The 12,607-nt window shown below is 36.0% G+C and overlaps 2 protein-coding genes across 2 annotated transcripts; one reads left to right on the top strand and one right to left on the bottom strand.

Moving 5' to 3' along the window:
- Window positions 1-849: 849 nt before the first annotated feature.
- LOC18028516 (zinc finger CCCH domain-containing protein 49) lies at window positions 850-2,369 on the bottom strand. The gene has a single exon (XM_024148722.1). It carries the CDS (start codon window positions 2,283-2,285, stop codon window positions 1,188-1,190), a length of 1,098 nt encoding a protein of 365 aa, XP_024004490.1. The 5' UTR covers window positions 2,286-2,369; the 3' UTR covers window positions 850-1,187.
- A 6,043-nt stretch (window positions 2,370-8,412) lies between these two features.
- Window positions 8,413-11,671, top strand: LOC18028514 (glutathione hydrolase 3). The gene is made up of 7 exons (XM_006412804.2): window positions 8,413-8,578; window positions 9,155-9,468; window positions 9,702-10,232; window positions 10,311-10,549; window positions 10,618-10,882; window positions 11,178-11,315; window positions 11,402-11,671. The coding sequence occupies exons 1-7, from the start codon at window positions 8,413-8,415 to the stop codon at window positions 11,669-11,671; spliced, it is 1,923 nt and encodes a 640-aa protein (XP_006412867.2).
- The last annotated feature ends 936 nt before the right edge of the window (window positions 11,672-12,607 follow it).

The raw sequence follows: 12,607 nt of genomic DNA, 5'->3' as shown, positions 1-12,607 counted from the left end.
CTACGCAACCGTGTGGGCTAATCGCCCTACACAAATCTTTCAGTTCGCTGATTACAGATTTGGCCGTTTCCCCAAATAACAACATCTGTATGTACATTCATATTGCATTTAATTATATATTTATGTTTCTTCAAGAATGTTAATTGTGAAACCTAACATTGGACCCACATGTCGTTTTTATAAGATTAAGCAAATCACAAAGTCTTCATTCTGAATTTTCCTTTTGCCTTGACTCTCCCGAAAACTCCTAATGATACAACATATTACACTACCCTTAAAAACTCCTAATGATAACAAACAGAGTATTTCGAAGGTCGAATACTAATTATTCTAAATAAACACAGTTTTTTTAAAAAAATCCTGCTGATGACTCGTTTTTCCTAAACATTTGCACGTTACTCATTTACTACTCCCTAAAGAATGACCGACCGTCTTTGTATATCTATATATTTCAAGCACAGCTTTGCCTCAAACCATTTGGTTGTGTCTGAAATCGGTTCAGATAAAGGAAAATTGGTGCTTGGTTAGTCGGACTCTTGACTTGTCTTTGCGATGTTGCCAATTATGCCCGTATTGGTCCATGTCATTTTCTTATCTAAGATATTGCCGTATTGGAAAATTCAGAAACGAATGATTCGCCCAAACGCTATTTACACCACTGAACAAGTCTTTAATTGGTTTAAATTATTTTTTTCTTAAAGTCATTACTAGTACAAGTAAATAACTCATAAGGATTTGACCCATTCAAGCTTTTAAGACGCAGTCAAACTCTTGAAACGATATTTCGACGTTAAACAGATCATTGAAAAGCTTGTCATTAATAACAAAATTATTTATATATATTGGATCAAGAAAAACTAGGGGAAGCACAGTTACAAATGGATTACATTAAACCTTATAGTCTTACATAAACGATAAAAATAGTAAATATATTAATGTTCCATAACTGAAAACCCTAGGCACATCTATACAAGGAGATTCCAAAGTCTTCTCAGAAAAATCATCCCCAAAAATCCATATATGATGATTATTATTATAATTATCAGATAATACGAAATTAGTGAATAATAATATGAACACACTCGACCTCCTCCTCTTGTCCTTAGAAGAGATCCTTAAAAAAACCGATATTTGACTGACTATCAATGAGATTTAGAGTTCCGGGTACGGGTCGGATATCTGACTCCCTACATCACCAGCTCAGATACCCAGCCGACATCAGGAGCTTCACCCGAATTCTGATCCGGATCCGGTTCAACCCGATCCATGCAATTCTCCTTGCTCAGTTTCTCAAACATCTTTGCTCGTAGCTCACGACCCGACTCCACGACCCGCTCCATTGCTGGCTCTTCCTCTAAACCATTCTCCCAAATATCCAAATTCCCGGGTCGGGTCGGGGTTGAAGGCAGACTCTGAAACCCAGGACCCAAGATGGATCCTCGGGGCGACCCGAATCCGGATTGGTAGCATCGTAACGGATTGTTGTAAGTCGGAGGAAAAGATTTCACCTTTTCAAACTGCAAGTTCCTAAACGACGTAACGGTGTCGTTTATAGAGCAAGATCCGAGTGATCGACTCAGTGACTGAGTCATCGGAGAAGACTCCGAGTCAGCTCTTGGGCTCATCGGCGGCGAGCCTGAAACAGGAGATATCGAGAGCTGAAACGCTCTCGCACAGGAATGACGAATCGGAGACGAAACGTCAAAGGAATCGACACGATCTGGGCTCCGATTCGGTAGATACCTAAGCTGATCCGGTGAGTGAGCAAAGAAACAAACTTTCCGGCGACAGTTACCGCCGTCTTTACATGGCTGAGTCCGGTAACGAAGTGGATGAAGCCAACACTCGAAAACTCCGTGAGCGAACTCGCAAGTGTCTCCTTTTTTGCAACTGCCTTTTCGGAAATCGGGACAAGCCGTCCCGGAGTAATGGTACTTCCTCGGATCCCTCCGGCGAGCTTTCTCTCCGGGATGAGCGTACGGACACTCCGTCCAATCATGGCTCCGGCCACGAGCGCACCTCCGGACTTTGAAATCGTACATGCGGAAATGATCACATGAGTAAGCATCGATTGGAGAGTCAGGACCCAAAAGATCCGAGTCAGAATCCGGATCCGGTTCGTTAGACGGCAGATACCGCTGCAACGCCGCCAAAGCTTCAAGCATGCTGCAATCTGGACTGTTCATTGCCGGCGAAAACATATCCGCCGCCGAAAAATCTTCAGAAACTGGCCATGGAGGAATTTCCACCGTGGGGTGTGTCCGGCGAGCTTCTCCGATCATCATCTTCTTAATCTCCGGCGATAAATCACATTCGTCTTTCTCAGTTTTGTTTTTCTGGTTTTCTCGGAGGCAAAAGAGCTCTTTTTTGGTTGCTGTTTGCTAATTCACTGGCAAAGGTTTATGTAGCTGAAATACTTAACCATGGTTTGGTTAAATGTATTTAACCATAGTTAAAGACTATCAGCCTAAGACTAGGAGCTGCCTTTCTATCGCAGTTAAAAGCTTAGTGAAAAAGTTTAGCATGACAGAGCTGTGAGTTACGAGTATGTAACAGCGGCTTGAGACTTCTCCACGGGATAGAATTGCTTGGATGTTTTCGTGATGTGGACGTTTATCAATTGACTTTGAGGAAGTTAGCGTGACCGACGTGTGAGCGTAAGGCTGCTTTTGGGTTATTAGATTCATTTGGAAATCTCGTTGGCTTCCGAAGTCGGTCGAGTTTTTTTAGATACGCTGAATGACGACAAAATAGATTAATTAATTATATTGTTTGTCTTGTTGCATATTATCCTCAATTCAATCCGAAGATTTAGCCTAATTTAGAATTTTAATGTTATTTGATTATATCGTCGCAGGCTGTTTTTAGTCTAATCCGAAATCATGGACTATAATCTGTTGCATTTTTAAAATCTTTTTAATCAGATTATACGTTATTTATTTCCTGATTTTTAAAGCTAATTAAAATTAAATGCTATGGAAATTTTTAATGGAAAATTTACGGATTACAAATTGATTAAAATTATATATAATAATGAAATAAAAAAAATTATAGAAATTTCTAAATCGACTTACTATATAAATGAACAACACTTCCTAAATTTCAGTTTGATGGTTTGATAAAAAAGGAGAAATGGATAAGAAATGTGTCGGATGAAGAAGACATGTTGGAACAGATTTGGATAACGTTCAAAGACATTAAAGGGGAAACATTTATGTTTCTTTGCTAAAATCGGAAAGCAATTCCATAATCCCCCCAAACCCAAATCGACTCTCATCTATCCTTTCTTACTACTTTATTCGTTTTCTCTTATATTTTTATATACCCCTGCTTACTATCAATAGTATATATTTTAATACCATTTTTTGTCGGTATTTTGATACAATTTAAACAATCTGATTTTCGGATTCAACGAAACGGTTGATACAGTAAATCATAAATGCAACCGGTAATAATAAATTGTTAAATGATTAAAACGATATAAAAAAGTTTAAACATCTTAAGTTGTTTATTAACAACAGCTAAAAAAATAGTAGTAGGTTGCTCGTTCCAATAAAATAGACTCTAATTCATATCTATAAATAGTATGTATATACACGAGTATTTTCGTGTTTTATTTTCATATTAGTATAATATAAAAGATTGTTATGAGGCCCCATAGATCTAACGAAGAAGACATAAGTTGCAAATATCTAAAAACGTGTAGCTCATACGACTCAACGCGCGAGCAATTATAATTTATCTTTATTTGGAATATAGTGAGATCGATGTATACATACAATGCCTTCGTTTTCATAGTCACTGAAGCGATTAAACCTTCGTGTATGTACGGACCAAAATATCTTTAGTGTCGTAGCTCTTACGGGCTGAATTGTTGTAAGTTCGAGTAAGTTCTATTTTTATTATTATTTTTTAAAAAAGGAAGACAAATTTGATTGAAAATGATTTATATAGTACACAATTGGGACCATAGATAACACATATTCACTCATTAATGCTTCTTTAAACATCAATTATTTCTTCCCATCAACTTGCAAATGCAGTCCAATGGAATGACGGACTTCAAAATCTTATATAGATTATTTCTCTTTTGATTTCTACTCGCTTAGATATTTATCCGACATTCACATATTTGGCAGCCTTACTTTTTTTTAATGGGAAGTTTGCACATAGGATAAATATACCTTGTCTTGTAGCACATTGTTTTTTTTCCGACTCTTGTAGCTCACATTTTATAAAATAATTAATATAAATATATATATATATATATACAGTTTTTAAAGAAAAATAAAAATTAAATATCTACCTTTCAACTGTTTAATAAAATTCGTACACTGTTATATTGCAATCCAAAACTCTATACTTTTTGTGTCATAAAATAATTGAATAAGAGATTCGCTTTTAAATATATATCTAAACAGCTCTACCGATGATGGTCTTAAAGTAAAAATTCTTATGGCTAATAGTCTAATACCTGGTGTTACTATTTTTTTATATATACAGAAATATTACATACTTGGCAATTCTATCGGCCTATAGTTTTTTTTTTTTCTTCTTGTGCATTAAATTTAGTAAGAAACTTGTGTCTTATTTAACCGTTCCAAAACTCAAATATCTAACAAAAGTAGATTTGCATTATTTAATTCGACGCGATTATATGGACTATATTGAACTAATGCCACTTGGAATTTGAAAAAAGGTTCAGCCCTGGGGAGGTAACTAGTAACTACACATCAAGGATGAGCAGGACATGTGGAATGGTATAGTGACAATTACTTATTTATCATCGATTTCTATATTGTTACATGAATCCACCAAATCACGTATCCCAAAATGCTAAGTAACCTATCAAGGTATTTGCTTCGTTAAAGGGCCTTCTTAAATAAATAATTTTAAACGTAAATTATACACCTAAACCAAACTCCCATACGGGTCCGGCTAGTGAAATCAGAACACGAGAATTGCTTTACAAAAACCGGGTTTTAGCCTTCTTTAAGACCGAAGTCGGAAAGTTGCTAATCTGTAGTTTGTTTTCGGTTCTCGCAATATATAGTGTGTCACAAATCAGGTGATTTATGCGATTGACGAAAATGGTAACAATAGCGTCAAAATAGGAACCCAATTATATGTCTTCTCGGATGTTTTTTATAATGTAAAGTAGCTAATGCATGTGATGTACGTAAAGAATATATACGTACACGCGTCGATATCACACATGATAAGAATGCCACCTCTTAAGGAAGCATATGAGGGATCATGCATGCATGCCCCATCCATCTCGACCGTTCATTACGCTTAAAATTTAATACTTTCTTATAAGATTCCACCAAACATTTATTATATTTTATAAAATATCTATTCCACGATCATGACTACTACGTGATCCCCTTTATTCCCCCTTAATTACTCAATATTTATTTGATACTATAATCACCATTTCTTGGTCTTATCCACCATAATATCAACTGTTGCTTTTCTTATAATTGTTCTGTTTTATTAAAACAATATTCACCCCACTTTTGAACATAGATGTATATGAAACATTAAAACTAGTAGTTTCTTAAACCACTGTTTATTACGAGTATATGTTATTCTTTTAAAAGGAATCATTGCATGGTTATTATGTGTTGGAAATTAAATGATATCTCTTTAAAAGGAGGAAAAATGGAATTAGAAGAAAAATGACTTAGAAACCATAATGAAAATTATAATGTATGAATTATATAACACCAACCGAAAAAATACTCTATCTTATGTACAAATACGTCAAATGTTTATTACCCAACGACTACAGTTAAACTACATTTAATATCAGAATTTACATAGCATGGAAATGTTTATTATCAGTATACTAACAGAAAATTGCAAACAAAACGTTCTAAAATATAACTATAATCGGTCTCCAAACGCGTTTATAAAATTGACTATCAAATAATACCAACCGAATCCGAATATTTTCTACTAAAATCTTCCAATAAGCAAAATTACTTTATCTGGTAAATGCTTCAATCTGTCAGATTCTCTCTAATACCGAAAAGGGATGAAAATCTTAATACGAAGTATCACGTGATCTGCCTCCAAGTCACGTGACACCGTTCAAACTGCAGACCACGTGTCTTATCCACGCAGCACGTGTCCTTGCTCGCAGTTGTTTGGATCAGAAAACACTGTTTACTTTCCACGTCCCGACAAAAAATATTTCAAAGGATTTTATTCACAAAATTGTACGGAAAGTAAAACGTGGCTGGATCATTTTTGGCGTTTGACCAGCCTACGTGTCCTTTCATAGTGACACAACACATCAGAGAATTTGAGCTTTCGCTATGATTTTGTCACGTGGCAACATCGGCCCGACTCCAACATCTTATGAGTTTTATCGTTGTGCGATTTTAAGCATAAGAACATTCGGGTTGACCCGTTTCAATCGGAGCACTACTTGTTATTGGCCCGTGGTCTTTTTTTTTTATTGGTCGTCGGCCAGTGGTCTAAAACAAAAATCAACTGAATTGTATTGTTTCGTTTTTGGCCTTGTTAGACTTTTTTGTTTTGTTTTGATCATAATCAATCAATGATGTGGTGCAGTAGTTTAAAGTTTTTTCCCAAATACTAATTCTAGTGAACTTTGAGATTTTGCATTTTAACTTCAATCAATTTTTGGCGTTCTGTAGATTTCTGGAATTTGATCTGATTTTTTTCTTCTGATTTGATAAAAAAATCATATCCATTTCAACACAAGTATATGCTTTTAATATATGAGAAATACAGAAAAAACTATCAAAATATATTATCAAGGCCCTATTATATGTGTAAGAGTACTTTTTTTAGGTATTAAATTTGTTGATGCTTATGCCACCATTAGCCCGACTTATATTATAGTGGACTCCATGGATGGCCTTTATAGACATTTTAAGTTGTAAGAAAACTTGAAATTTCATAAACTTTGAAAAAATTAGTTTTACCATTCGGCCTATGATTTATTCGGTCACAGTGTTTTATGTCAAATTTGTTGCAGATCTAAAAGCTGGAGAATTTTCCCAAACTTTTTCACAGTATAGGTTTTTTTCAAAGAAAGTAAATAAATAAATTTATAATGTTAGAATTCCTTCATATATTTAAAAAGAATGTTGGGCTGTGTGGATAAAAAAGACAGTTGGGCTGTAAATATATCATGTTGGGCCATTAAAAATCACCTTGGTTCGAAGGTCGAACTTGGTACTGAAACTATTAAAAACCTAGGCACATGATCATTTCAATTTTCACCTCATGAGAAAAATACACATGCCCTTGGTTAATAAAATATCATCACCATGATTCTTTTGCCTTAAGAGCTAGGTATGATTAGGATTAGTAATACATTAAAATTGTTATAATATTTTCCCTCTGACATGATACACTACTGTAGTTATAATTTTTTCTCTCTGAGGTAATAGTAAAGAATTTTAGTACACTAACTTATCTCTTTTTCTCTATTTCTTTGGACCCTATCAAATTTCACCTCTCCAATTGTATCTCCATCCAAATTTTGAATCGAGACTCTCGAGTGAAAGCGTACACAAAACGGGCCTGGATAATCGCAATATCGACTTTTGGACATGGAAGAATATGTTACAACGGCATGGCGTGAATCTGACATCAATAACGTAGAGACCCAAGATTTTTGAAAACGAGAGGACATGAGTAAGTGGTTGCAAATGTAGGAGGCACTTGTTCAATTAGTTGTCCAAAAACAGAGTATATATGATGATTCTAAGTCCAACCAAGTCCATGCCATGAATTAGGTCAAAAAGTGTGATATCAAAAATATGTATTTCGTACAATTCAATTATAAATTGTCAAACAAAATTAATCATATAAGGATGTTGATTGTACAACAAAAAGGATGTTATGTAGCAAATTACATCTCTAGTTTAACACCTCAAATATTAATTCGACTCGAGATAAACATGGTGATGATAATATACTTATATATTCACGATATATATACCTAATAAGCCGTGGGGTACCTAATATCATGAAGATGAGTGGGAAATATATTAATAGGACTATTTTTTTTTTGTCAATTTTTAAAAGAATAACATTGTACAATAATATAATTGCATCATCGCCTCAACGTTTGTAGCTACGACCTGTTTCCACCATTTGCATCACGGTATTTATAACGAGAAACACATGCTCGATCTAAAACAGTTATTATATGAATTATTTATACATTATATCGTCGCTGTATATAGAGATCGTGCAGGTCAGGCAACATTAATTAATCCATTTGTAAAACATCATCCCTTTCTCTCTCTCTATGGACTCTATCAAACTATAATACTATATAAACATCATCTCTTCCGATTGGCGATTGCATCTCCTTTCATATATCGACCATCGAGGTTTGACTCTCAAGTAAAAGAGCACGCAAAAATGGATCGTGTTGCATTGCGAGATCCATTTTTGGACATCGAAAAAAACGTCACAACGATACATGATAAATTAAAATCACGCGATTCTGAAATCAGTAAAACCAAGTCAAGAAGAAATCGGATTGCCATTGCATTTTGCTTGTCTCTCGTTCTAGTCGGAATCTCAGGTATTTGCATTTCTTATCTCTCTTTAATTTACATTATACATTATATGTTTTTAGTATCCCGTAATCAACTAATAGCAGAATCGAGTTTTGAGTGGTCTTTATAGTTAACTATATTTCCATTTATGAACTAATATATATGTATATATAAAGTAGAAAGTTCGAAACCAAATATCATTTTTGCTTCGGTTAGCTAGAAGGTTTTGGTTTCGTCTTGAATTGATAGGTTATATAAACCATTATCAAAAATAATGAAGTTTTAAATTAATTTGTTTAATTCGATCCCGGCTACATTTTGTTTGGATATGATTAAAATAAATAATTAAATCAGTTTATTTCTTTTTTGAATTGGGTTGTTTCGGATGTAGTTAAATTGGACACACCTTAACCAAAATATCCGAATTTTTTTTACAAAAGGTTTTCAAATTTTAAATGCAGGAAAATAATGTCTGAATTTGTTACAAATAAAACTACATATTAAATGAAGTCCATAAAAATACAAAGAAACGAAATTACGTACAATGCAACAGTATGAATCATCACTCTATGAAATACTTTTCTTGTAAAATTTTATACTAGGGTTTACATTCAGCGGACATACCGGGCAAGAAACTGATGATACCAAAAGTAACGACGAAAAAGAATCGATTGTAACGTCCAAAAACGGCGTCGTGGCGGCCGATCACGAGAAATGTTCAGAAATCGGCGCCGATGTGCTTGGACGACTCGACGGCACTGCCGTGGACGCAGCAGTGGCCGTCGCGTTTTGCTTAGGTGTAGTGAATCCAACGTCGAGTGGAATCGGCGGTGGAGCCTTCATGGTCGTCAGGTCATCAAACGGCTCGGCGTTAACTTATGACATGCGAGAAACCGCTCCATCGACTGCTCACCAGGTTCTTCTCATTATAACTACAACGTTACCATTTTTTTACATGATAAAAATCAATTATATTGGTCGCAACGAAACAAGTTTAAAACCACTAAATAGCAAGTTCACATGAAAGTATGAAACAATAACGTTTTTTCAGTACCACAAAATATGTGGTTATTATGATATACTATAAGAACTTTTCTAGTAGGCGAAATTTTGTAATTTTTTTTTTAAAGTGAATTAATTGTGTAATAGGATATGTTCGAGGGCAAAGAGGAAGAGATTATGAAAGGACCATTATCTGTAGCAGTGCCAGGAGAGGTAGCCGGACTTTACGAAGCGTGGACGAGAAACGGCCGCCGTGTGGATTGGAAACTGTTGGTCGAGCCGTCTATCAAGCTGGCTCGAGACGGTTTCAAGGTTGGTTCGCATCTCGCCTTTGCGCTAACCGTACCGGACGTCGCGAATAAGGTCATGAACGATCCTGGTTTGAAGAATGTTTTTACTGATGGAAATGAAGTGTTGAAGAAAGGTGATAACTGTACAAACGCCAAACTCGCTGAGACATTGGAAAAAGTGGCGGAGAAAGGGATGAAAGCGTTTTACGAAGAGGATGTGGCGGAAATGCTTGTGGACGACCTGAATGAAGCTGGTGGGAACATGACTTTGGATGATCTGAGGAGTTATAAAGTTAACGTGGTCGAACCGATGGTTGTTGATGATGTTTTGGGGTATAAAATACAAGGAATGTGGCCTCCCTCTAGTGGAACGCCAAGTTTTGCAATGGTGAGTGATCAAACTTGTTCTTTTCGAATATAACAAGCTTTTCATTTTTTCTTTTTTTGGTGTTGGGAACACAAACAGGTGATGAATGTAATGGAGAGATACAACGACTTGAAAACATCAGATAGGAATCTTGCTCTGCATCGTCTTATAGAAGCCATGAAATATATGCTTGCAGCTCGAATGGATCTTGGAGACCCTGCGATTGTTGATGGAATAGACAAAGCTGTGGAGAAAATGGTCTCTAAGTCATTTGCCGAAAAAATCCAGGAGGAAATATCCGATGACACGACATACGATCCAGAACATTACCTTGACAAGTAAGTGATTGATTTAACTGAGTTTTGATAGAGCCTGCTTATGAATTAATTTTTTTTTTTAAAAACAGATATAGCCAGCTTAAGGACCAAGGGACGAGCCATTTCTCTGTAGTGGATAGATATGGAAACGCAGTGTCGATGACTACAACTGTGAATTATGCGTTTGGGTCAGGTTTTATGTCGCCTTCTACGGGTATTATACTCAACAACCAGATGGCTGATTTCTCTATACCAACGGGAGGCACTTCTAATAGCCTTCCTCCTGCACCTGCCAATTACATTGCGCCACATAAGAGGCCTTTGTCTTCTATGATGCCTCTAATCATCACAAAGGTAATTTAACAACACAAAACCCAACACAGGGGTTTCGGTTTATTAAAAGTCTCAACAAAACAGAACAAAAACAGGGGATTATAGATAGTTAACTGTTGGTTTTTGTTTTGGTATTTCTTCACTCTAAAATAATGTTGTATCCTCTATGAAACAGAGGCAAAATATAGGAATTTTAGGTTCATTAAGGTCTCAACAAAATTTAACAAAAACAAGAGGTTGTAGGTAAATAACTATTGTTTGTTCTTCTTATCCGAATCGTTTTTTTTTTTTTTGTTTCGTTCTTTTTTTCTGGTAGAACAATGAGCTAGCCGGAGTTATTGGTGCGAGTGGTGGGATTTACATTATTCCGGCAGTGATCCAAGTGTTCCTCAATCATTTTGTCTTCGACATGAGTCCTCTAGAAGCTGTAAACAGTCCAAGAGTGTACCACAAGGTAATTGCATCAAAGACAAAACACACAATTTTTCTTCCAACAACTTTTTGATCAAAGGAGTTGTTTTTTTGTTTTATCTTGTGCAGTTAAAGCCAAACGAAGTGTTATACGAGGACTGGAAAGTGTACAATGGAGATCACATCTTGCTTGAAGAAGATACTCGAAAGGTGTTAGAGAGTAAAAATCATGTGCTAAAGCTTACAAAACAAGGAGCGATTGTGCAATTAGTTGTTCAAAACAGAGTAGGTGATACTAAGACAGATTTGACGGCAGTTAGTGATCTCCGGAAAGGTGGCAAGCCAGCTGCGGCTATTGCTGCTCCAGCTCCTGCACCTGCTCCTTCCTCTATGTTTTGATTTTACCAGCCACCATAATTTCCTTCAAAAACAACAAGTTTTTTATTTAATATATCTAAATCTCATCTTTCATGAATCATTTGTTTTGAAATAATTTGTAATGAGATTTCCAATTCATTCGATCGACATAATCCAAAAATTGTATGTCTGTATTTAGTGAATCCTAACCAAACCAGTAATCGTGGGTTGAGAATTCCTAACAGTGGTTGAGCACTTAGAGGCCGGAAGTGCCAGTTAAGCTCCCTTTACTTGGAACTGACCCTCGTCTGTTAAACCGACTTAGTCAATACGACATTCCGCGAGCCTTAGCTTAGTCAATACGACATTCCGCGAACAATCAACTAGTTAATATGGTATCAGAGCCTCGACTCATGTTATGATTGAATGAATCATTGTTTATGAATGATTGTTGTGAATGTTCTGGAAAACGTTCCCTTCATCATGTCTATTTCAAATCCAAATCCTCCAACCATCGATTCTCCGTTTGCAATTTCCACTTTACCAAAATTAAAAAGCCGTTCTTCCTCATCTAGTATCAATTCTCTCTACGAAATTGAATACGTCCCTGGAGATCAGCTACCCGAAACCACACTCCCTCTTGTTAATCCGTATGAATACTCTGCCAAAAAGCCTAGTGCTTTCTCGGTTAAAGGTGTTCGAGAACTCATCAAGCCATCCTCCAATCGAAAAGTCATGGAATATGTCCAGTCCAGCAAATTCTCATCCTGTCAAGTCCCAGCAACCGAAGAAGAACAATTCATCTCGCTCAACATACCGGAGAACCTTCCTAGGTTATGGCAACAACAAGGGTATACTCACCTACACTTTGGTGTAGTCCGAATCGGTTTGACCTTACATGCTCGAAAAGGTCTACCTGTTGTAGCAAGAATCGCCTTAGTCGATTCAAGACTAAGATCCTACCAACAAGCTTGCATC

Source organism: Eutrema salsugineum, unplaced genomic scaffold, assembly GCF_000478725.1.
Source record: "Eutrema salsugineum unplaced genomic scaffold, Eutsalg1_0 scaffold_1, whole genome shotgun sequence".
NCBI classification, from domain to species: Eukaryota; Viridiplantae; Streptophyta; class Magnoliopsida; order Brassicales; family Brassicaceae; genus Eutrema; species Eutrema salsugineum.
The sequence above is the reverse complement of the archived record's forward strand: the minus strand, read 5'-3'. Positions and strand labels throughout refer to the sequence as shown.